Source organism: Misgurnus anguillicaudatus, chromosome 7 (assembly GCF_027580225.2).
Source record: "Misgurnus anguillicaudatus chromosome 7, ASM2758022v2, whole genome shotgun sequence".
In the NCBI taxonomy this organism is placed as follows: domain Eukaryota; kingdom Metazoa; phylum Chordata; class Actinopteri; order Cypriniformes; family Cobitidae; genus Misgurnus; species Misgurnus anguillicaudatus.
Window position 1 is genome coordinate 26,081,891 of NC_073343.2, and position 26,542 is coordinate 26,108,432.

At 38.3% G+C, this 26,542-nt stretch overlaps 1 protein-coding gene and 1 long non-coding RNA gene across 2 annotated transcripts; one reads left to right on the plus strand and one right to left on the minus strand.

The window, feature by feature from the left end:
- Positions 1-32: 32 nt before the first annotated feature.
- Positions 33-2,283, minus strand: LOC129417243 (uncharacterized). The gene is made up of 3 exons (XR_008635700.2): positions 2,145-2,283; positions 517-735; positions 33-277 (listed from the first exon to the last, which is right to left on the minus strand). It is a non-coding gene; the product is annotated as an uncharacterized lncRNA (long non-coding RNA).
- On the plus strand, positions 613-22,454 carry cenpf (centromere protein F). Its single transcript, XM_055171786.2, has 20 exons — positions 613-746; positions 2,155-2,361; positions 2,469-2,665; positions 2,857-2,969; positions 3,042-3,133; positions 3,240-3,498; positions 3,597-3,799; positions 4,027-4,152; positions 5,274-5,402; positions 5,528-5,650; positions 6,168-6,303; positions 6,410-9,960; positions 10,715-12,727; positions 13,226-13,378; positions 13,470-13,604; positions 14,214-14,375; positions 16,139-16,301; positions 16,446-16,874; positions 16,990-17,165; positions 21,964-22,454. Exons 2-20 carry the CDS (start codon positions 2,200-2,202, stop codon positions 22,135-22,137), a joined length of 8,496 nt encoding a protein of 2,831 aa, XP_055027761.2. The 5' UTR covers positions 613-746; positions 2,155-2,199; the 3' UTR covers positions 22,138-22,454.
- Positions 22,455-26,542: the final 4,088 nt, after the last annotated feature.

Below are 26,542 nucleotides of genomic sequence, written 5' to 3' on the forward strand. Positions count from 1 at the left end.
CATTGACTCATATTTTCAATCATGTCTTAGTGGAATTAAAAATGCTTAACTCTTATTACAATAATAATGCCATCACTGAATACATCCAACAAGTAATAGTCTTCTATTATTGTTAATCTTTCAACAAATCAGTGTTAGGTATCCTTGGCAGTAACCATGGTGATGAAATCCATGTATGGCTCTCTCATTCCATCTGCCATGACCCAAAGCAGCACGTGTTTGGCAAGTCCTCACAGAAGCAGTATGTTGCCATTCATTTCCCAGCAGAACACGTAGGCTTCCAAAAAATAAAAAAGGACAGAAATATTGATTCACAAGAGTATAACATCAAGGGATTAGAAATAATACACTTATTTACGTGTGGTGCAAGATCGATATTCTTAAAGATTTCTTTTAGCTACAAATAATGAAACGCACTATTAAGTCTATTGGTTTTTAAACCAGTTTAAATATATAAGGTCTCAATGTTGTGTTTTTTCCCTGCATATGGTATAAGTAACCGAATTCGATCCGCACCCGTTTCGGAATCATGAGGAGAATACAGTGGGTGGAGTTTAATTCGAATGCACACGAATATCCAATCAGAGTTCGCTTTGTTTTACGTCATGCGCAAAAGGCACCAATAGCCGCGCTGCGTTCAAGTCGACAACAACGTTGAACCTTGTTTGAAATTTCGACCTCAGTAACAGAAGAACACCCGAAAGTAACTGCGGAATAACCGTGAGGGGTTAAAAACTATTTTTAAGGTAAGATAATGCCTTGTTTTGTGCATAATATTTACTATGTAGTATTTTATTGTGGACAATCATAAACTTTGGACCGTTATGCAGTTATTTGCCCCCTGAATTATTTCTGAACGCTGTCTAAACAAGTTGGTAGCATTGCATTCTAGCACGCATTAGATGAAGATTATAGATATAGTCTAAGTTTCACAATAACGTTAATTAATATTTTGAAATAGCTAAACAATAAAAAGTATATTGATTTTCAGTTTTTTTGTTGTTGTTTATTTTAATGTTTTGTTTGTTTTATTTAAGTAATAGACCCATCCATGATAGAAAAGCATGGGTTTAATAAAAAAAAATCTAGCTTGGAGAACATCGTTTTTTAATTTAGAAGTTTTTACGAAAGCGAATGTCGACACTTATGCCAGTAAAAAAAATACTAAGTTAGTGGTGTAACGATACTGTTACACTTACATTTTTTAAATTACATGCATGCATTATGTGTTCAAATACACTAACATTTCATTTAACTTAACTTACACATGTGGCAGACGCTTTTATCCCAGATTACTTCTGGTGCAATACAGCAATGTGCAGGGTTCCCACAGGTCCTTGAAATCCTTGAAAGTTTGTGAATCTGGGTGGGAAATTCAAGGCCCTGGGAAGTTTTTGAAAATATACATACATAGATACATGTCATTGAAAGTGCTTGAATCTATTTATGCAAGAAGTTTTCTGGGAAGAAATCCATATTATTCCCTGTGTATGTAATGTAGGATAATATAAAATTTCTAGCCTTTTAGGCACACATGCTAAACTGTTCGCTTTAAATGCTTTTATCTTCTGTATGTGAATGTTTTTTGCATAGTTGTGTTTGACACATGAAAACGTCTCGGGTTACGTATGTAACTGTTGTTCCCTGAGAAGGGAACGAGACGCTGTGTCTCCCTTGCCATACTTCCTGCGTCCCTGTAACGCCATCTTTGTTTCAGATAGCAATATAATTCCTGGCTCCCGCGTCACCCTGTCTTTTTGTTACGCCCCACCATTGGTTGAATTTGATATACACATTCAGATGCACTTACTCCTGGAGGCGTCCCCAAAGTGTCAACGCAGTGACGCAGCGCGAGTTCCCTCGAAAGGGAACTGTAACAATGTTCTTAAATCTTAAAAAGTAACACGATGTAACATTGCTCTCACTTGAAGTGTCCTCACATTTAGTCCTTTATTGGAATATATTGGACCTGGAAAGTCCTTAAAAGGTCCTTGAATTTGAAGTTAACCAAGGTGTGGGAACCCTGAATGTGTGTGTTCCCTGGGAATCGAACCTATAACCCTAACGTTTGAGCACATAGTATGTGGAGTTTTTACATTTTTCACTCATGCTTGGTATCCATGTATGGCAATGACACATATTACCTTTTTTAAGAGCATGCCAGTGTATTTGTGAGGAGCAAAAGCATCTTCGGCAATCATGAGTTGGGCTGTGGAAGAGTGGAAGGATGGCCTTCCTGGAAAGGCCTTACAAAAGATTCAGGAGATCGAAGGCCAACTCGACAAGTTAAAGAAGGAAAGACAACAGAAACAGTTTCAGATGGACTCACTTGAAGCTACTTTACAGAAACAGAGGCAAAAGGTCAGATACATCATGGGTAAAAAGTGTAATAGATTGTACATGTACCCCACATTTGAGTGGTACAGTTAATGATTGGTATCATTTATGTGTTGTGTGTTTATCTGTAGATGGAGAGTGAGAAAAGTGATGCAGCTTCCCTAAAAAGGGAAAACCAGTCTTTAGTAGAGTCTTGTGAAAATCTGGAAAAGACGAGGCAGAAACTTACACATGACCTTCACATAAAAGAGCAACAGGTGAATTATTTGGAAGGTCAACTTAACACCTCCAAGAAGCAGATAGAAAGACTGGAACAAGATGTCAAAAGGTAAGCAGATAGCATTTAATATTTTGTGTTATCTTTCATTGCTTTTCATAAATATGTGACCAAGTCTGTGAAAACCCAGCTAAAGTAATTTTTTGTGATTTACTGTTTTCTACATAAAATCAGCGCTAAATCTTTACAATATCATTAAAAAATCCAAATTCTTCTTTGCTGAAACTCTTAATTTCATTCAGATACAAAAATGAATTGGAACGTTCCCAAACATCACCTGCTGCTGAAATCCAGCAGCTCAATACACCGCAAAAAACATTTGCAACCCCTGCAACACCGAATCATTGGCAACAAGGTAAGGTATGATTCATGACAAATAAAATGCTTGCAATTCAATCACTTTAACAATGTAACATCGCACCTTTAGACTCGAGAATAAGCGACTTACAGGAAAAATACAATCGAGAGGTTGAGGAACGTAAAAGGTTGGAGGCAGAAAACAAAGTCATGCAAGTTAAAGTAAGTCAAACAGACAGCTGCTGTGAACTGCCTTATATTATTAAGTTATGATAACCATTTGCTTGATAGTAATAACAATGTTTAATCACTTTTGTAACACCTAAAGCTTCTGAATCAGTCTTCAGTGAGCCATAAAGACATTGCGCGGCAACAGTCAGGCTCCTCAATTTTTCCTTGGCAACAAGACCAAAGTCTTCAGTCTCAGACTGCGATGCAGACCCCGTCTAGGAGAAGAAATGGACCCTCTGGTGTCTCGTGGTCTTATGATGACACACCAATAAAGCCCAACCAGCAGTTCACATCAGCGGCTCAGAATGACACCGCCGGCTCACAGCAGACGGAACAGCTTAAGAATATAAATCAAGGTTAGTGTGACCTTTCAGACAGATTTAGTTTAATTATATATAATAATAATCAGTACAGTGAATAATTGTCATCTTTTTTACATTCTTGTGCTACTTAGATCTCAGGTCAAAACTTTCTGAGCTGGAGCTCCGTCTTCAGGCTCAAGAGAAAGACATAAAAAATCAGATGAATAAATTCAGTGAAATTCAGAGTCAACTCGAAAAGGCCAGGAAAGATCTGTCAGAGAAAGACAAACTTCTGAGCAAGTCAAGAGATGAACTTACAAAGGTCACGGGCCAGTATGAGCAGTCAGTTTCCAAGGTAATATGGGCCAGCTTAATGTTTCAATAATGCATACTTTCTTATATCAGAGATGCATGGATTTAAATATTTTTTGTAATTTTGTACATTCAGGTTATTATCGTATAAGCATTTATTTACATCTGCGTGCAATATCATATGTGTTTCTCACCCATTTGTTCATCTGAACATTGGATTGATTATTATATAGGCATAGTAGTTTATCTTTGGTTGCTTTGGTTCATCAGTGTTCCTCAGTTGAGCAGAAGCTGAAGCATGTAACAGAGGAAATGAACTGTCAGAGACACAACGCGGAGATCATGCATCGATCTCTGGAGCAGAAGATCAAAGACCAGGAGAGAGAGAGTCAGAAGGTCCTTCCTACTGTCTTCCTTATTAAGTCAAATACAGTTCATTGTATTTCAGTATATATAAAGGGTACATATTATGCCCGTTTTTACAACATGTCATTTAAGTCTCATGTGTGCTTTGAATATGTCTTTGAAGTTTCCGCTCAAAATACCCCACAGATCATTATAGCATGTCCAAAAAGCCAGATTTTGGTGGGAGCAAAAAGCACTGTTTTCATGTGTGTACCTTTAAATTCAAATGAGCTACTGCCCTCACTCCAATACCAATAGACAGTGAGTGCTTTTGGTTAAAATATAAAAAATTCCTGTGAATACAGTTTTAGACAATAGTATATGTAGCCGCATTAGCACTACAACATACTAACAAAGACACGTTTAGGGGAAAAAAATAAATAAAGCTTTTGGGTGGGGCTTTATCACATTTAGGAAAGCAGTGGGTGGGGCTTTATCGGTATGATGTCTTATTAGCAAGAGACTCAAAGCAGCATGTCTAATGAGATCGCTTTGGTTTAATGGGGATTAAAAAGGGGGTTCATGGATTTTTTTTATTGTAGGGTTGCAGGGTTTCCCACAGAAAATGTGTTAGTTAAAGGAATATTCCATTTTCTTAAAAGAAAAATCCAGATAATTTACTCACCACCATGTCATCCAAAATGTTGATGTCTTTCTTTGTTCAGCCGAGAAGAAATTATGTTTTTTGAGGAAAACATTGCAGGATTTTTCTCATTTTAATGGACTTTAATAGACACCAACAATTAACACTTAACTCAACACGTAACAGTTGTTTTCAACGGAGTTTCAAAGGACTATAAACGATCCCAAACGAGGCATAAGTGTCTTATCTAGCAAAACGATTGTCATTTTTGACAAGAGAAATAACAAATACACACTTTTAAAGCACAACTTCTCGTCTTGTGCGAATTTATTTATTTATTTTTTGGACGACCTAGTCAGGGGGTAGGTTTTCCGGCTAAGGCGGGCCGCCCGAACTGCATAGTGCTGCGGGAAACCCTGGGTTGTTGTGTTCACACAGTTATGTCTGAACATCTTGCAAAAGTGGATTTTGCATAATATGTGCCCTTTAAATGAGCTCAAACCAACAGTTTGTCTCTAACATTTTTCAGGAACTAGCACAACTTCAAAGTTCACATCAGGCTCTTGACCAGCAATTTAACCAGGTGAAAAATAAAATGAGTATCGAGATCCAGCAAGCCAAAAAAGACTACAATATTTTGCAATCTGATATGGATAAGGTAATGTGAAATATTGTTATGTTTTATTGTATTATGATCAATAGCTAATTACTTTTACGATCATGTTTGTTTTAATTCCTAACCTAAAATTGCATATAATCTCAACTGTGTCATTTGTAACCAAGGCAACTGCTCTAAAGAATCGAATGGAGAAAGATCTTGAGGAGATGAAGCAGAAACATCTTAGGTCTGAGCAGGCACTTCAAGCCAGTCAGGTGAAAGAGGCAGAATTAAAGAAGAAATTTGATGTAAGTACAGTTTGTCTGAAAAGTTGTGATTTATCATTTGATTAACACAAAGATGTTCTCTTAAACGGGTAAACAACAAGGGCTGTTAATTTACATTTTTAAGGCACCTGATCAAGCCAGTGCTGCATAGTCACAAAAGTTTAACATTTTACATGCTTTCAGGCCTTGCCAATTTAAATATTTTAAGCACAAGACACGTAACAGATGCACCATGCAGTGCTCACATGCTGTTTAAGAATGTTTTTGTGTGTGCGCACTGCGCTTGTCTAAAGCCACTCACCAGAAATCCGCATCTCAAGGCTTCACACAGAGTACAAATGCTACATAAGCATGGGCGAAAAAAACATCTACTGGAGTAGATGCCATTTTAAATTGTTAAAGCAATTGTAAAAATTTAAAGGTACAAGAATACAAGAAAATGGCATCTACTCCAGTGAATGTTTTGGAGCCACTGACATTTTTTTTCTCGCTTCTGCCACCCATGAGCTCATTAAAGTGTCGTATGTGCTCTTTACAGGAGATGCAGCGAGAGAAGAATACTCTTAGTTGTCAGCTAGAACAAGGAATGAAGAGGGTTACACAACTTGAAGAGGAAAAACAAAATATTGAGCAAAACCTTGCCAAAAATCGGTCAATGGTGGATGATTTAAAAGGTAGGTTTCTGCTTCTAAGTGTCACACAATCTCTACAAAATGATAATTGATTAAATATTGAGAAATGTTTTCATTTATTCATGTAATCTATTCCTCCAATTTTCAGTTAAAACTCAAATTCAAAGTGAAGAACTGACTGAAATTCGCAAAAAGATGGAGCGTCAGAGTGCATCATCTGCTCAGGAGCTGGAACATGCCAAGAAAAATCTGGCTGAAATTGAAGGGAAGAATATGAAGATTCAGGAAGAATTGCAAAAATTAGTTAATGAACTTGAACTTAAAGCTAATAAGATATGTGCTGTGGAGAAAGAAAACGAGGAACTCAAAATGACTGTGAGTTCATGTCAAAGAGAAGTTGGTGAGATGAAGAAAGAGTATGAGGCTCTCCTGCAGTGGAAATCTGAAAAAGAAGAGCTGGTTAATAATGCTGAATCAACCCGTGAAGAAATGCTGAATAAAATTGCAGACCTTGAGAGAGATTTGGCTGTCCTAAATAGTGCTCACGATAGCCTCAACAAGAAGCTGCAAGATTCTGAAAATGAGAAGCTTTGCCTGTCCAGACAGATTGATTCACTCAAAGGCGAACTTCTTAACAAGTGTGTGGAGCTAGAGGAGAAAGGTAGAGCATACGAGGAGCTTCAACAAGAGTTTGGTGAAACGAATCAAAAACATAATAAGGAGATGGACAATTTGAAGCAACAGATCTCTCTACTGCATGTAAAGGTGACCGAGCTTGAAGCTAAACTGCATCAGGAAACGAGTAAGGTGGAGGAAATGGAGCGAGCCCATGGTCAACTCCTTGCAGAGTATGAAAGTGCTTGCGACTTGGCTAAGTCAAAGGACTCCATTATTGAGATGAACAGGACCGAGATTGCACATCTTCAGGGATCTCTTTCTTCACAAGAGGAGGAGTTTGAAAAATTTAAAGAAGAGAAAAGTATGTTGGAAAAAGAATACAAAGCTAGCCTTTCCCAAAAGAAAGAGCTGGAAGAGGCGAAGTTGAGCATGGAAAAATGTCAGCAGGATGTGCTTGATAAGATTGCCTCCCTGGAATCAGACCTGGCAACCCAAAAATCTTCAAATACAGAAATCCAAGGAAAGTATGATGATCTTTCTAAAATTAAAGAAGATCTAGAAGAAAGAGTGTGTTTGGCAGAAAAGAGGGAGAAGGAGCTTGTTAATGAAGTTGAAGCTCTACTACAGGTGAGGTTGAACATGGAAAAAGGTCAGCAAGAAGTGCTTGATAATGTTGCCTCCCTGGAGTTAGACCTGGCAACCCAAAAATCTTCATATACCGAAATCCAAGGAAAGTATGATGATCTTTCTAAACTCAAACAGGATCTAGAAAAGAAAGTGTGTTTGGCAGAAAAGAGGGAGAAGGAGCTTGTTAATGAAGTTGAAGCTCTACTACAGGTGAGGTTGAACATGGAAAAAGGTCAGCAGGAAGTGCTTGATAATGTTGCCTCCCTGGAGTTAGACCTGGCAACCCAAAAATCTTCATATACCGAAATCCAAGGAAAGTATGATGATCTTTCTAAACTCAAACAGGATCTAGAAGAGAAAGTGTGTTTGGCAGAAAAGAGGGAGAAGGAGCTTGTTAATGAAGTTGAAGCTCTGCTACAAAAGTGCAAGTCATTCTGTTCTCTAGAAGAGCAGTTTAATTGTCTTGCAGCGGAGGAAGAGCAAACTAAAAATTCTCTTGTAAAAATAAAAGAGCTTCAAATTCAGACTGCCTCTGAGTTGGAAAGTCAGAAGACGATAGCAGAGAATCTTTCAAATAATATCGATGAAGAAAAAAGAAAGGCCTCAGGATTAGAGCAGGATAATACAAAACTTAAAGTGAAGCTACAGGAGTTTGAAAATGAAGCAAAGGATCTGTCTGAGAAGTACGAAAGCCTCCAAAAACTGCACAGTGTTGTTTGCCAAGAGAAGGAAAACCATCTTAATCAAGTGGCCATGCTTTCAGAAGCACTTGCTGAAAAAGATGCCATAATAGAAAAGTCTTTCATTTTGCAAACTGAGCTTCAGACCTCAAATCAGATGTGTGCCACTCTTAAGAATTCACTAGAGAGTCTTCAGAAACTATACGACTCTTTAAAGGAGCTGAATGTAAGTCTGGAAAAATCCTTGCAAGTCAGATCTAATGAACAAGCTTTATTAGAGACGCATGTCAAGGAGCTCACCGAAAGACACAACAGGGAATCTGAAGCTTATGCCTCTGAAATTGAAGCTTATGTGAAGAAACAAAAAGATTTAGAAAGTCACATTAATATCCTTGGGGCAGAATTGGATAGCAAACATCTTGAGGTCAGAAATGCTTCCGATAAACTGGAAGAGGCTGCTTCTGAAATGACAAAGTTGAAGCAAGATCTTAACGTGTCTAAAAATGAACTCAAGGAGGTGACCGAATCCTATCAGAAAGTTTCAAAGGAGCTTGAGAATTTGAAACTGAATGCAATGCCACACACGCAGGAGCTGGAAAGTCTTAGATCTGCTCTGGCAGTCTTGAAAAGCCAAGAGGAAGTAAAATCCTGTGAAATTAAAACATTGAAAGAAAAACTTCAGGAGGCTCAATCTGAGCACGCTAAATCCCAAGAGGCATTGAAAGAAAAAAACATAAGCATGAGCAAAATCAAAGTGCAGCTTGAAATGTTGCAAATGGATCTTGAAGACAATGAAACATGCCTTAGTACATTTGATGCACAAGTAGAGGAGCTACAGGCCAGCAACAGCATTCTTGAAGCAAAGTTAGGTGAAAGCGAGGCCCAGAGATCCACTTTACAAGCAGAACTTGAGTCTGTCAAAGAAGACTATACAAGGAGCATCCTTGAAGTGTCACAGCTATCTGCATGTTTAGAGGAAACACAGAAGGAACAACAATCCAGTTCTACATTAGTCTCCGAGTTAGAGTCTCTCCGGTTAACCAATGAAAAGCTGAAAGTTTCCCTAGTAGAAGAAAATTGTAAGCAGGCAAACCTTGAATCAATGTATAATAATATTATAGAGCAAAAGCATAAATTAGAATTGGCTTTCCAGGAATCAAAAGCGGACGCTCGGAATACTCGAGAGCAAATGGAAAAATTAAAGGAGATAAATGATAGTCTGGTATGTCAGATTGCTCAACTCCAATCTCACATTGAACAGCTTCAGTCTGAGAGGAATCCTACAGTAAACTCTGACCCAGACACACTGCATAAAGAGCCCACACTGTGTGAGAACGACTCCGATGTGTCGCAGGATATTTGTGAAATGCCATTTGCAAACACCTCTATTTTGCCTTTCGAAGAAGATTCTTCTTTCTTGGGTCCGTCTTCCTCTACTGATGACCAACCTGGTTTCCAAAAAGAGGGCACAGATTTGTCATCGGATGAGGAAAGCCAAAGTAAATCTGCTGAGTTTGAGGAGGTATCTGATGTTCTTCAGAAAACCGTAGAGGAGCAGATGGAGGTGAAAATAAGGCAACTCAAATCACAGCATGCTAGGGAACTCCAGAACATGGAAGAGCAAATGTTCATCATCAAAAATGAGTTGGAGGCTAAGCTTAAGGATGAACAACAGCACACAGAGATTTTGTCCGCGCAACTGGAGGCGACCATGCAACAACTGCAGGAATTAGACCTTGCCTCATCTTCCTTGTTGGCACCTGAAACCTCACAGGTAACATATGTATGTCACATTGGAGTGGGCAATCTGACCATAATCGTATATCATGATATGAGTACTTTTATATCATGATAACGATGTATATCACAACAGGGTTTTTTTCTTTCATTGAGGTTTTTATGCCATTACAATCTTTGATGCCATAGAATTTTCATTATATATATATATATATATATATATATATATATATATATATATATATATATATATATATATATATCTAAAAAGACAACAACAACAAACAAACAAAACTCAAGCTCACTGAAGATCTTAGATATTAAAAGTACAAAAGTGATTTAGTCAAGAACAGTAAGAGATTGATATTTGGTAACTAATATAAGAAGAGCAATATTAGGTAACTTCCCCTTTATTTCGCATCCGGACTTTGGTCTTAATGTTAACATGCATTTTCTTCTTTTGCTGTTTACTTTCTCTTAAGACCTAAATGATCGTGTTTATGAGGATACTTGCAAAGACGGGCATTTTTTTAAAATGTGCCTGGGTTTAAAGGGTTATAGTACTTCTTATACTACATTTACATATTTGGCAGACATTTTAATGCAAAGTAAAGCATTGTGTATTTTTTGTATTAGTTTATGCATTTCCTGGGAATTGGACTTTCGCCTTTGCATTGTTAGCACCATTCTCTGCTAGCTGAACAACAGGAATATTAAAAAGATTATTTCAACTCTCTCAGTCAAGACATGTGGGTTTTTTTTATATTTATTTGTATTCATTTTTATTTCAGGGAGTGGAAACCATTAAATCTGAAACACAAGAGAATGTAATGCAGCATCCAGATCAGTCAACTTCAGATACAAGCCCTGAAAATGAAAAATCACTTGTTGAACTTGAAGCAACAAAGGCAGCTTTACGTGAGCGAGAAGATGAGCTTCTACATTTGCAGTCTCAGTTTGAAGTTCTGGCGTCTGAAATGACAATTAGGAAAGATTTGTGCTCTGAGCTTGAGGCCAAAGTCCTTGAAGTGGAAGTAGAAAAGGCAGACTTCACAGAGAAGTTTATGTCCATCACTCAGGAGAACCAAAAACTGAACGACCATATTGTAGAACTGACAAATGAGATTAATTCATTAACATTACAATTACAAACCTCCAATTGCCAGCTATCAGATGTTATGGAAATGATGGAGAGCTTGCAGATGGCAAAAGGTGAGTGGAATGAGAAGTTCTTCCAGACTGAGAGCGAACTCAAGAGAGTACGGTCGGAGAAAGCCAATCTGGAGAAGCACATCCTCTCCATGGAGGCAGACATAGACGAGTTACAAGACCAAAAACAGAAACTAGCAGCAGAGCTTGAAGCAGCTAGGAAGACAAATTGCAGCCTTGAACAACAACTTAACGTCACTGTGGCAGAAGGTGGGCAGCTTAAAGAAGAGCTTGACCTGTGTGCCGAGGAGAGGGAGAATGAAATTCAGTCCTTAATGAAGTGGAAAGAAAAGGCTGAGCTTTTAGAGAAGAGAGACGCAGATGCACGAGAACTAATAAAAGTGCTAGAAGATGACATTAGGGCTGGAAAGAGACAAAATGAAGCTGTCTCTGAACAAATGAATGTCCTGATTAAAGGAAAAGACCAGCTTGTTCAACAGTTGGAAAACCTTGAGAATACAGTCGCTCTTTTGAACGAAGACAAGAAAAATTTACTAATCGATTTGAACAATTTAAAGAACAACGACAACTGTGCCTTACAAGAGTCTGAAAATATGTCTTCCAAAATCCATTCCCTTGAGAATGAAAACATAAGGCTATCCCAATCCCTGGAATCCTCCCTCTTGGAGAAGGGTGAGATAGCCTCCAGGTTGATTTCTACACAAGAGGAGGTAGCTCAGATGAGGCGAGGCATTGAAAAATTAAAAGTAAAAATCGAGTCTGATGAGAGGAAGAAGAATCACATGAGTGAGCTGCTCAAGGCTGCGCAGAGAAAGGCAGATGTTCTTCAGGACAATATTGACAAGCTAGAGAGAGAGAAAGATCTTTCCGATCAGAATCTGGAAGAAGCGATTCTTCAAGCAGAATCCGCCAAAGCTGAGCTTGAGGAAATACAGGCAGAACAGCAAGACCTCACCAAGAAGATTGAAGAGATGACTGGTCAGCTAAGAGACCTCAACGAGGAGAAATATAAACTTGAGCGAGAACTTGAACAAAAGAACAACCTCATTGAGGAACTGCAGGTATCCAATCAAGAAGCCTCCGAGAAGCTTAAATCCATTGAAAAGGCAATGGAAGAAGCAACAGCGAGTCAACAAGACATGATCAAGGATTTCCAAGCAAAAGTTGGTGCCATAGAAGAGGAACTTCTACTTTGTAAAAATGAACTAGAATCCAGTGAGCTTAAAGTCCAGGATCTTGCCTCTCAGTTGCAGTCTTTACAATCTGAAAACAGCCAGTTTGCACATAAAGTCCTTGAATATGAAAGGTGTATGACAGAGCTCCGTTCATCCAACCAGTTGCTCCTGAAAGACCTTGAAAACAGGCAAGAGGAGTTTAGCAAAGAAAAGGCACAACTTCAGTCACAGGTAGCTGAATTCCAGGCATTATCTTCAGTTCAGCAAGAGAGAGATGAGCTGCAAAATGAGAAGGTTCATCTGCAGTCTACAATTGCACAGTTGGAGGAGAAGGCACAGATGCAGTCAACCAGGATTGAAGTCATGCAGACGAGTGCTTCATCTTTGGAGAATAATATCCAACAGCTGGAGAGCCAACTCAGTACCATGAAGCTGATGAATGCAGAACTAACAGAAAAGGTGCATTTGCCTGTTAACGTTGTTGTTGAAATAAATCACCTTAAAGGTTCAGTGAATTTCGTAATCATTTATTCACCCTCAAGTTGTTTCCAACCTGATTTTTTTTTTGTTCAGCTAAACACAAAGTAAGAAATTTTGTAGAATGTAAATAACCCAAAAGATTGGGAACCATTCATTAGCAATATGTTTCTTGTGGAAGTCACTTGTGCCCCAGATCTGCTTGGTTATTAACATTCTTCAGAATATTTTATTTTGTGTTTGGCAGAACAACGAAATATTTTTGTAAACTATCCCTAAATATATTAACCTGAGCAGGTAGTCTTAGCTGGTCCTTACAGCCTGGCCAAGCTGGTGTTCGCATGATTTAGCTGATAAGCCAGCGTTTTCCCAGTCTGACCAGATACCAATGCCCAAAACAGCTGAATACCAGCAAGATTATATTGGTCACCTTTATCCGATCATATATCAGCAGCTAATCTGTTTATTGTTGGTTTTCAGTTAAATGTACTCAATGAAAGCAGTTCACAACTTCAGATGACACATCAGCAACAACTTTGCGAGGCAAACGAAAAGCAGAACGCTTTGGAGAATAATCTAAATCTATTGACTTGTCAGCTGCAGGAGTCTCAACAACAAACTGAGACGTACAAGGTAAAGATTTTTTTGTCATCATGAGTATTTTTATGATTTCGTGATTGTTCGGTTTCTGCTTGCACTGCATAATGTTACTGCTATTTTTTAGCTCAGCGTGGAAGCTCTGACATTAGAGAATCAGGGCCTACAGAAACAATTATCTGAAATTCAAGAAACTCATGATGTTCGGGTGCAGGAGACCAACAGGAGACACGAGGAGAACTTGAAACAGATAAGGCAGCAGGTAGGTAGTGCTGTTTATCTGGGTGTGTTTGCAATTGAATTATAGTTTCAAATGTTGCAACAGTAATCATTTTATTGCTGTGTTTGTTGGGGTTTTTCACAATACTTATGAAGGACAGCTAATAGTGTGTTGCACAGTGAGATCCTATTGTCGGCCTGTGAGATTGCAGATACACAATAGTATTAGGGGGCGGGGCAATAGTTGACTTATTTATTTTTTCCTTATTGATTTATGACAAGCCGCTGGGCAGCTGGCAAGACTGTCATGACCGCAAGCTTCTTAAACATGATGTGTTGAGTATTAATATTTACTGCCAGGTAAACCTTGCAACATATTTAATTTAAATAATCACAACAATGTGTTTAATTAATTTCATCAACAAACAAAAAATGTATGAGAATTAAATGTCAAATGGCTTTGTCATTACCACCATATTTAGAGTAATATACAGCTTTGTGCCCCACTTGTATTCGCATGTTTGTTTGGTTTTTATGGTTTACATTGGTGACAACGACTCATGCTGTTTGTTATGACTAATAGTAAGCTAATTCGCATACGAATGTGACAAATCTTGATAGTTCTGAAAACAAAGTCATTTATTTTCTACAGCACGAGATGGATGTCAGCACACTGAAGGAGAAAATGGCAGCAGCTGAGGAAAAGTCTGCAGAGTATCTGTCAGAGCTCAACAGCTGCAAGACTCAGAACGCAGACGTGGTGTCCGCCTTAAAGGAGTTACGGATTAAATTGGAAACATTTGAAAAGGACAAGGTATTGTTTGTGCTAATATATGACAAGGTTGTGGCATGTATTGTTAGTAATGTGTGTGTGAGTTAAACATTAGTAACGTTACAATACGCAACAAAATATTAGCTAGTGGCGATTATATAGGCTGATAAATATTTTCAGTCGGACACTTAATGAGAAGTTTAGATGCAAAACCCTCTAAGTGCATCTTACGTATTTACTTGTAAATAAGCATTTTTATCAGGCTCTTGTGTTTGGGTTCATTCATTTCTCTTTAAAGGCAATGAAAAGGTTATTAGTCAGTAATTGAAGTGCCTTATTTTCAAAAAAGTCAATTTAGTCATTAGTCTTACATTGCAAATTTCTTTAAGTGCATGCAAGCTTTTTGGCAAAAACCTCCACTTCTTGACATAGACATCAAAATCACTAGAGATGCAACTAGATTCGTTACAAATAATGAAAGTCAGAATGTATAAAATGAAAAAAAATGAACCACACTTAAGGGGGCGCTGTGGCTCATGTCACTACCACATTCGGGTTATATTCATTTCAAAGTACTCATAAGTGTCACAAGTTTAAATGTGAAAACGCAAGTTGAGAAATAAAAAAAAAATAAAAAACTTGTTTTAAAGGCATGCATCAGGTTTATTTCAATGCACATAGGGGCGGTTTCCCGGACAAGGATTAGACTAGTCCTTGACTAAAAAAATTGAAGATCCGTCCAAACTGAAAACAACTTGCACTGACATATCTTAAAATACATCAGTGCCTTTTGTTTGCCTCAAAATACAGACAAGTAATGGTTTTAGTAAGGCATGTTTGTTAAAACTAGTTATATTTCATAATTAAGATAAGGCCTAGTCCTGGCTTAAGCTTATCCCTGTCCTGGAAACCACCCCATAGTGTATTTATGTTAATTTTATGCAATAAAAATTATATTTGCACCATTTTTATGAGAATTAAGACGGAATGGACCTGAAAATGTCAAATGGTGTAATCGCCAATTGCGCCAAAGAATGAGAAATATATTACATTTTTATCCACCTTGATGGCATGTAAGCGTAATCATCAAAAAATCATTAAAAAAATTATTTTATTAGTTGTTTCTAAATGTAAATTTTAATGCATTTTTTTATTTGTCCTGACATATGCTGAAAACAGCTATTTTTTCTCAATATTCTTTGACAAATTATGTAAAAATGTATGTAAAAAAATCATATTACACTAAACTTGATTATTTTTTATTCCACATTTTTTATGAATATATTTATATTTTCATTTAAAAAATACTAGTTACACCAATTTACACAGACCGGTTAAACCACATTGACATTTTTGCAATTATCCCCCAAATATTCTTTCAAAATGAAATTAAACCATAAAATTTAGACTTGGTCCTCAAAAAGAGAATGTATGCAAGTAATTGCAAATTTATTTTGAAATTTTAACCGTTTTACATTTAATTGAAACACATGGACACAAAATAATTAACGTCACGCCATTGACCCATTTTTGAATGGCCAGAATTAAGCAAAAGTATTTGATGAACTAATAATACATGCTGATAGCATTCTGTTAATATCATTATCTCATTTTTGGCCGAGGTGGCATTTTTGCATCTGAGCTTCTCAAATCTTTCTGTTCTTTAAATTACTTTGTTCTAATGAAAAGACAAACAAAAACATTGGCCAAACACTTTTGTTAGCAATGCCTTTTTTAAATTCCCATTTTAGTTTAGTTAGTAAAATGACATTAACCTTTCTATGTTTTCTTCTGGATTCCTGTAGGCAGAGTTGGACTCAAAAGTTGTGCGCTTATCTAAGGAGAAGGACAGCGCAATGAGCAAGATCAGTTTGTGGATGAAGTCTTGCAAACAGCTGGAGAGCGAGAAAAAAGCACTACAGGAAGAACTTGAACAGAAAGCAGCAATTCAGCCTTTACAGAAACAAGGTATGAGCTGAACATTCAGTCACAAGATTTCAAGCATTAAGTAGGGAATGTATATTTGTCTCAACTAGTAGAACTTTACATGCTTTTAATTATTATTATTCATAAGATTTTAGCTTTTATTTGCTCTGTATTTTCCCCTTGCAGGTGATGGCGGCAGCAGTGATGATCTGCAGGAGGAGCTGCAGGAACTGAGAGAAGCTCTGGAGGAAAAGAGCCGCGAGGCCGATGAAAGCATGGACCGGTACTGTAGCCTCATGGTCAAAGTTCACAAACTAGAAGAGACCAACGAAAGCCTCAAGAACCAGGTTAAGCAGCTGAACTCCCAAACAAAGACCTCCAAGACCAGGAGATCCCTCAGGTCTGAAAAGAGCGACCTGGAGAACAGTAACCCTGTGGAGCGTGCAGGGAGTGTGCCGGCGGTGAAGAGGCAGAGAGCAGACGACACCCCCAACAAAGCACAAGAGGCTCTCCACAACATCACCAAGAGACTCAAAGCTACGACTGCTACACCCAAATCAGCCCATGATGACGAGGACTTCAGGCCAGAGGGGTTGCCTGAACTGGTGCAGAGAGGTGAGAAACATTATCAGTTGGTAGACTCTTCCACATCAAGGGTACTAGAGTGTACAAAAAAATACCAAAAAAGCAGCATCTTCTGCATGATTGCATTGTTTTCTTTTACGCTCAGGTTTTGCAGATATCCCAGTTGGAGAGATGAGCCCGTTCATCGTGCGAAGAACCACAGTGCAGCGGTGCAGCCCTCGTCTGGCTGCACGGTCGACTGTGGGTCAGCAGAGCTCCACTTTAACTGAACTTCCTGTGCACATCTCCAAACGGCCAGCAGAGGGCAGCACATCTAACACAGTGAGTAGATCTTTACAGTGTTTGTGACAGACAGCAGAAATCATATTTTGGCGCTTTTCCATTGCATTGTACCCCACGGTTTGGTTTGGGTCAGGTTGGTTTAGTCAGGGTTCCCACGGGTCCTTGAAAGTTTGTGAATCTGGGGGGAAAATCTACATACATAGATACTGGTTATTGAAAGTGCTTGAATCTATTTTATGTAAGAAGTTTTCTGGGGGAAAAATCCATATTATTCCCTGTGTAGTGTAGGATAATATCATAAAAATTCTAGACTTTTAAGCACACGTGCTAAACTGTTTGCTTTAAATGATTATATCTTCTGTATGCGAATGTTGATTCATAACAAAATGCTTTTTTGCATAGTTGTGTTTGACACATAAAAACGTCTCTGGTTACGTATGTAACTGTTGTTCCCTGAGAAGGGAACGAGGCGCTGCGTCTCTCTTGCCATACTTCCTGCGTCCCTGTAACGCTGTCTTTGGCAATATTTCAGATAGCGATATACTCCCTGGCTCCCACGTCATCCTGTCTTTGTCGTTAAGCCTCACCATTGGTTGAATTTGACATACACATTCAGACGCACTTACCCCTGGAAACGTCCCCTAAGTGTAACCGCAGTGACGCAGTGCGAGTTCCCTCAAAAGGGAATTGTAACAATGTATCTTGAAAGGTAACACAATGTAACCCTGCTCTTACTTGGAATGTGTCCCCACATGTAGTACTTGAATTTGAGGGTATTGGATCTGGAAAGTCCTTGAAAGGTCCTTGAATTTGAAGTCAACTAAGGTGTGGGAACCCTGTTTAGTAACACTTCGGGGTGGGAGGGATTATAGGCATGTGGTTATATATTTGCGCTGCCTACTGCTGTGACATCATATAAGTCAGAGCGGCGTTGTACATTACCATACGTTAATTTATACACAAAATTAAAATTGACCACCACAAATAGATGTTTGCACATCGCGTTTATCACTACCTCTGTCTCACATGACAGTTTCTGTACAAACACCCGTGGCGTCAGTCGACACGCTCCGCTGAGCCTCATTTAAGTTGCATTTAAGCATAAATGGTGACGTGTGCAATACGAATGTGTCGCCACATCTGCAAGTCTGGAAAAAACTGGTATGGTGTGTTTTTCATCGATAAAATGGAGTTTGGGAACTTTTAGCAAAGCAAAGATGACAACAGGTTTACTCGAGTCAGCGCAAGCTAGCATGAAGGTAAAGCTAATCTTTTACATTATAGCAATGACGCTGGTAGTGATGATTCGTTTTGGTAACAGCTCAGGTGGTTTGGAACCCCAACCGAGGTGGTACTAAAATAAGTATCGGGTACTACTTACTGCACCCAGTGGAAAAGCCCCCAAAAGTAAGCTGTGGGGGACTATGCAATGGAAAAGCGCCATTTGTGACCCAGTCTTTGAAAACCCAAGTTTAGCTCAGAATATATATGTGCATGTGCAAAACTACCAATGTGTTATGAAATAGATGGAAATATTCAGCCTTTAACCACAGGAGGTCACCGTAGCCCCTGATTATCTCTATTAGTATTTAGTAGGTAACCACAAGTGCCAGGCAGCTCACTGACTTTAAGTCAGAATTTCTGATCATTTCCAGAGGTGAAAAACAGTCTACAATGTGTTTGACTGCCATGATAGTAATTCTGTCTTATCGCTCATCCGGCGATAATTACCGGTTGACTGTATGAAATCAGTGCGTGACATTTCAGATTAGATGGAAAGAGTTTAAGTGCAGCGAGGCATTAAAGCTCACCTGTCATCTCGGTTCCTGCTCAGCTCTGATCATGTCACCTTACCCTGGGTCGCTGTTTCTGGACATTTGCCCATTTACACTTCAAGAATTCAAAGGGAGGCTGAGACCACATGCTGTAATGTAACTCTCCTATGTCCCAAAGATCCTTTATAGAGATGTGTCTAACATTTTATCTCTTTAAGCTGTAAGGTTTGGTGTTTCTTTACATGTAGCTTGTGTGTAAACCTCAATTTTGCTTTAACATCACAGAAACATTGAAGTTTCCTAATCAATAATTACACTTCAAGTGGAACAGATGCAAGCCGTTGGCAGGGTGCAGGAGGGGAATGAGGGGAATATTAGTCAGCTCACAGCGAAGCCAATTTTCACTTGTTATTCAGCAAGGGAATTATTTTTTTTTATATATTTTACTTTTATAGTAATTAAAATGAATCACTTTATTTGCTTGAATTACTAAAAGCTAAACAGCATTTTTTTTTACCTTGCTACTGAAGTTTCAATCAGAAGCCTATTTGTTTAAACATCTCTGTCTTAATTATTCCCTAAGAAGCATAGTGTAGATGGAGAGCTGCATGGATGACATCTTTTTGGATGACAGAGTTAACATTTCCATTCCTCCCTAAAGTCAAAGCGTTTCTGGACTGGGGTTCTGTTTAAATGCCTGGATCTTGAGTCCCTATTTTTCCTATTTGGTTCCTTACACAAGCTAAAATTATTTTCGTGTCTTTTTCTATGACATAAAACGCAATGTAACATGACCAGTATTTCCTTATCAGGAAATGTGGTTTTAATAAAGTTTGATAGAGTTTTTAGAAATTTTGTGGTGATGACGTTGGAGTTAAGCTACTGACGTGTAGTTTGCTTATAGCTTCCCAGACAGCAGACGACTCTGGGCCTGGTCTGGGTTAAGTTTAGCTTTTTATTTCTAGTAAATGCATATTAAATTCATAAAAAGTTCTGTTCATTTGTAAAGATTGTCTTGATGGACAAAATTAGGGCTATCACCATGATTAAATAATTATCTCATTCCGATTGTATGACCTCATCGCAATGATTTCAGATCACCGCAATGATTGCACATCTCTTTAAAAAACACAAGGGGGAGCTGCAGCGCCTGTATAAACGAGACAGTATCAGATGGTGCTCCTTAAAGGAATAGTCTACTCTTTTGCCATATTAAACTATGTTATTACCTCAACCTAGATAAATTAATACATACCTATCTTTTTTCAATGCGTGCACTATACAGCGAGTTGTGAATGTGTTAGCATTTAGCCTACCCCCATTCATTCCTATGGTACCAAAAAAAAGTTTTATTTCGTGGCACCATACTTACTGGTATAACTCCTCATGTAACAGTCTTTAAATAGGGAAAACACTGAAGTGTTTGGTGGCTTCCCTGTTTGGTACCATAGGAATGAATGGGTCTAGGCTAAATGCTAACACATTCACGACGCGCTGCACAGTACACGCACCGAAAAAAGAAAGATATGTATCAATTCGTCTAAGTTGAGGCAACAACACAGCTCCATATGGCAGAAGGGTAGACTATTCCTTTAACTGAAAGTGTAATCCGATACTTTGCAAAGCCATTTAATACAGTGGAAAAAATCAGCATTTAGAAAAATGCTGCAAAACTTTAATAATTGGTATGAACTGCCAGGTAAAACATGCATTTCCAAATTTAGGGGTGTGAAGGATGCTATTCTTAAATAGCCTGATCCAACCAGACTCTCGTACATTCATTTCATTTGTACAGAGAGTCTGGCCACGCTCCTTTGCAAAGCATTATTTCCATTAAGGAGGGTCCTCTGTTGAAGTTTAAAACTATTGGATCTGCCCAGAGTCACTCTGAATCTGCCATAACCAATCGCTAACGAATCAAACCCCGTGGGGACGAGGGCCATAACGTGTCTGGCGCACGACCTCAACATCATCAATCTTAGCCACCCCCCTCTGTTCGCTGATTAGACCTGCAGATTTTTGCAGGAGAAAACGAAACTACACAGCAGTCCCAGATGTTGTACTGAAGCGAAAGGAAAATTAAGCGAAAGCACATAGGAGGGTGGAGAGAGGTTAATTCTGAAAGGGATAGTTCACCCAAAAATGAAAATAATGTCATTAATGACTCACCCTCATGTTGTTCCAAACTCGGAAGACCTTCGTTCATCTTCAGGAAAACAGCTTAAGATTTTAGATTTAGTCAAAGAGCTTTCTGACCTTCCATTGAGAATGTATGTATGATATGCTGTCCATGTCCAGAAAGGTAATAAAAACATCATCAAAGTAGTCCATGACATGTGACATCAGTGGGTCAGTTAGAATGCGTTGAAGCATTGAAAATACATTTTGGTACAAAAAAAAGATGGCTTTATTCAGCATTGTCTTCTCTTCCGGTTCTGTTGTGAACCTCGTGCACGAGATTGAAGTCACTTCACTGCAGTGACGCAGCTGACGTGTTATCCTCAGACATGTTTGCGAAGTTTTTCAAACTTACAGTGTGCGTCCCCCTCAGGCTGTAAACGAAGCTCGGGTGCACAAAAAAAGCTGGGGCGCACCAGATAACACGTCAGCCACGTCGTACGTCACTGCAGTCACGTGACTTTAGTCTCATGCACGCGGTTCACAACAGAAAAAAAACACGGCCCATATGAAAAAAAATCCTATTAACTTTTTACTGTGAAGCTAGCTTCTGCTTTGGCCAACAAAAATGCCATCCCTGCAGATCTCTATTATCATATTATTATCATAGTAATACAGCTCATAAAATTGTCATTATCTTTATTTGGATGATATATGCTTAAATCATTTAATGCCTACTCTATTTTGTAAGGGCATTGTACCTGTCTAATGTGTTACTGTTAATTCTGTTTCAATCAGTTGAGCTACAGGAAGATTTTTTGTTTATATATCTCTGCTGTTTTGAGTTTCCCCTGTAGATGGGTATGCTGTGAGATGTTTTGATATTACTGTTGAGTATTTCTGACAGTTGGCTGTTGCACTCTGCTAACATCATGTTCTTTCAGAGCCAGGTGCCCGAGGCAGTCCAGAGCAATGCGGCTTTAAAAACCTGTGAAAGTCCTGTGACTGGTGCGGAGAAGAAAATGTCCAGACGTTCTCGTAGCATGAGGAAGACCCCTGAGAGACAGGAACGGGTCAACGTCACTGCACAACAAAACGACAACTGCCAAGTGCAGTGATTGACCTTACTGCTTTAATGTTACTTTTCAGAACTCTAATACTATATCTGCAAAATGTTTTTGAGATTTGGCTCATGCACTGGCTTCCTAGCTTTGTATATAATTTTCAAGGGCAGCTGTATTACAAATTTTTAGCATTTCTTCTGTATATATTTTCTTTCTCTTTCTTTACTATTTTAAACACAACACAAACGATTTGTTGTTATTAACTCAAAATAACTTCTTTGCTGCTTGTTTTATACAACAAAAACATAATTACTCCATGTTCACATTATGTTGTAGCATTTCTGACTTCTTTACTAAAGTTCAATCTACATTACAAATGACTGTGTTTGTGTACTTTCTGTATAAGTGATGAATGGAAGGATGGATAGATGGGATGGGATAGAATAGATTTGGATGGATGAATAGAATGGATCGATTGATTGATTAATGGATGGATGGATGGATGGATGGATGGATAGATCTCTGGTCATTAAAAATCCCAGGATGTCATTCGAAAAAGATTAGGGATGTGCCCCGGCATACTGGTCAAACTTGCCCATTGGTCTACTAATCATCCCCATATATACTAATTGGCCCTATCACTCGGTCTCCTCGCCACTAATAAACTGTTGTGTGGTGGGCGTTCTGACGTAATCCAGGTGGATGCTGCACATTGGTGGTGGTTGAGAAGAATCCCCCATTCAGATGTAAAGCAAATTAACAAATTATTATTATTAAATAGAATGGATGGATAGAGAGATGGATGAATGGATAGAAAAGAATTGATTAATAGATAGATGCATAGGATAGAAAAGAATAGAATAGAATAGATGGCTAGCTGAATAGATAGGATAGGTGGATAGATAGATCAATAGAATAATGAATAGAGAGATGGATAGGACAAAATTGATTGAATAGAATGAGGCGATCGATTTATTGATGATGGATAGATAGAGATAGAATGGATGGATAGAATTGATTGAGTGATGGATAGGTAGGATAGGACAGAATGGATAGATTGATCAATAGATAGGATAGAATAGAATTAAACGATTGATGGATCAATAGATAGGATGGATGGATAAGAGATTTGGATGGATAGGACAGAATGGATCGGTCGATTGATGGATGGATGAATGGATGGAATAGATGGCTAGCTGCTGAATAGATGGATAGATAGAATGGATGAATAAAGAGAAGGATGAATGCATAGAATAGAATTGATTGATCGATAGATAGATAGATAGGATAGAATAGAATTGATCGAAAGATGGATCAATAGGTAGATAGATCAATAGATATTGATAGAATGGATCTATTGATAAATGGTTGGATGAATGGATAGAATAGATGGCTAGATGATTAGATAGGATAAATGGATAGATAGATCAATAGATTGAATGGATATAATAGAATTGATTGATATATATATATATATATATATATATATATATATATATATATATATATATATATATATATATATATAGGATAGGATAGAATGGATCGATAAATGGATGGATAGATTGATTGATCGATAGATAGGATAAAATAGATTTGGATGGATAGGATGGAATAGAATTAAACGATGGATGGATCAATTGATAGGATAGGTATAGATCGATAGATAAATAAATAGGATGAATAGATAAGATAAGATACATTTGGATGGATAGGATAAAATGTATCGATTGATATATGGATGTATAGATCGATAGAATGGATGGATGAATGGATAGAATAAAATTGATTGATGGATGGATAGATAGATTAATCAATAGGTAGGATAGAATAGATTTGGATGGATGGAATAGAAAAGAATTGATCGATAGATGGATCAATAGATAGGATAGGTAGATAGATTGATAGATAAGAGATTTGGATGGATAGATAAGATAGAATGGATCGATTGGATAGATGGATGAATAGAATAAAATGGGTGGATGAATGGATTGAATAGATAGGATAGATAGATAGATCAAAAGATAGAATGGATGGATAGAATAGAATTGATTGATGGATAGATAGGATGGGATAGAATGGATAGATAAATTAATAGATAGGATAGAATAGATTTGGATGGATCAATAGGCTTTATGCCCAGCTGCACTACCTCCTGAACTCCAGCCAGCTCCCCGCCCCCTGTCCTCCACAACCGGACAAACTGACCAATCCAGGTGTGCCTGATTATTATTGTTGTGACTACTGAGGTCAGGCACACCTGGATTAATCAGTTTGTTTGTGACTACTGAGGTCAGGCAAACCTGGATTAATCCGTTTGTCCAATAATGGCAGACAGGAAACAAGGAGCTGGCTGAAGTTCAGGAAGTAGTGCAGCTGGGCATAAAGCCTATTGATAGGATAGGTCAGCAGTGTCCAAAGTCGGTCCTGGAGGGCCTGTGTCCTGCAAAGTTTAGCTAAAACTTCCCTCAACACAACTGCCTCAAAGTATTATGGGTGCGTTCCACTCCAGTTTTAGACACACACTCGCAAACTTCCCTAAGCACTTCCCCTCGGGGGAATCCCTGTCGCCATTTTGAAGTGCGTTCCACTTCGTCAAGTGGACGAGGGAAGTTTGTATGGACAGATTTTGACCGAGGGAGCAAGTCTGCTTCATATGTACACTTCATGCAGCTTCATATCCCACAATGCAACACGATTGTGACGTCACTTCAGCAACTCGCGCTTTGCACATGGAGGGGGCGGTCTCCACTTTCCATGTGATCAGGGGCTTAGGGCGATCCATTTGAACCCACTTCAAGTAGTGGGCACTCGTACAACATAAGCAATGACGTACATCCGAGTGAACGAGACTGGAGGAAGTTAGCGAGGGAAGTTCATAAAAAACAAACTGGAACGCAGGGCTAGTCTGCCTAGTAAGACCTTGATTAGCTGGATCAGGTGTGTTTGATTAGGGTTGGAATAAAACTGCAGAGACACCAGCCCTCCAGGAGCAGGAGTGGACACCCCTGGGATAGGTGAATAGATAGGATGGATGGACATATAAGATAGATTTGGATGGATAGGATAGAATAGAAGGGATTGATTGATAGATGGATGAATAGAATAAAAAGGGTGGATAGATAGATAGATAGATAGATAGATAGATAGATAGATAGATAGATAGATAGATAGATAGATAGATAGATAGATAGATAGATAGATAGATAGAATCTGATTATATTTAAAATATTATTACTGAGTATTTATGTGCTTAGTGCAAGCACTGTTAATTAATGGACTTTGATGCATTACCACTGAAACCTTATCCTACTGTATCCCCAAGTTTATTTTTCTAGCATATACTGAAGAAACTCACCCCATCAAATGCACTCAGTATAGATCCTCTATCACTGCTGATGGTAATTGAACAAAATGATGCTCTGGCCAGCGCACATGGTGAAAATTTCATTACATGGCCCACTGTGCCGGGAATGGTTTTTCTGATCAAAAATCATGGATTCTGAGGATCACCTGTAGAATTAATCGCTGCTTACAGTCTGGTGATTTATTTCCATTGGGTGAAGGAAAACGCAGGCTGAAATGTTTGGAAAGTTTATAGCCTCTTCTTACATGTCTGGAAGGTTCCCAAACTGGCTGGTGAAGCTCCTGATCTTCTGCGCTCAAAGAGCTGCCACAGTAAAAATTGACTGGGAAAAAATCAATACATGCTTTTTGTTTTTGATGACAATGCACAATCTTATCAGAACTGAAAAACTATAACCTTTCTCCACAATAGCACATAAATTATATTTTATTGTCAAAGAATCATACTCATTGCAGAAACAGTAAACATAGATCAGCCTCCCTTGATGATTCAGTCTCCCTTGAATGGTTCGTCGTTGCCTGCATCTTAGATCTTATGCTAAGAACAAAAATATTCAAACGGCCAAAGGTAAAGCGTTTTGGTAAAATATGTTGTATTTTTTCATAATCAGGTGGTTCATGTGCAGCTGGTCTTTCTAAAATTTGTATAATTATCCATCTCAGTCGGTCCATGCTGGAAATAGTCACCTAATTCAATATGAAGAAGACTGGTTTGATTGTTAAATGAAAGATCAATTTAATTTACTCAGCCTGGATAATGTTTCTCTTCTGCAAGAAAGCAAACAAGTTTAATTTTTAAAAGCTTAAGTCAATTTAATTTGAAAGTAGTTGTGTTTTAAACTTAAACATTTCCTTTTGATATTAATGTTTCAAAGCACATGTACAGACACATTTGTTTCAGTCTCTGAATCTGCAGTGGCTTAATTTATTTACATTCAATTCACAGAAAGAGAGAGCAAATAAACTCTCTGCCCGTTTCAGGTTCTTATTGATATTTTATTTCTGCTTCTCATTAAAATGCCACTCCATACCTCTCTGTCAGCAAGATCTTTGGAGAAAACCAGTTGATGCTGAGCCAAAGCATCCATCCATT

What these genes read in the sequence shown, in the direction of transcription:
- cenpf (XM_055171786.2), top strand. Translation starts at nt 2,200, where the DNA reads ATGAGTTGGGCTGTGGAAGAGTGGAAGGATGGCCTTCCTGGAAAGGCC. An exon ending in AATGGTGGATGATTTAAAAG is followed by an intron (nt 6,304 to 6,409) that starts GTAGGTTTCTGC and finishes TCCAATTTTCAG; the next exon opens with TTAAAACTCAAATTCAAAGT. An exon ending in AAACATTTGAAAAGGACAAG is followed by an intron (nt 14,376 to 16,138) that starts GTATTGTTTGTG and finishes GGATTCCTGTAG; the next exon opens with GCAGAGTTGGACTCAAAAGT.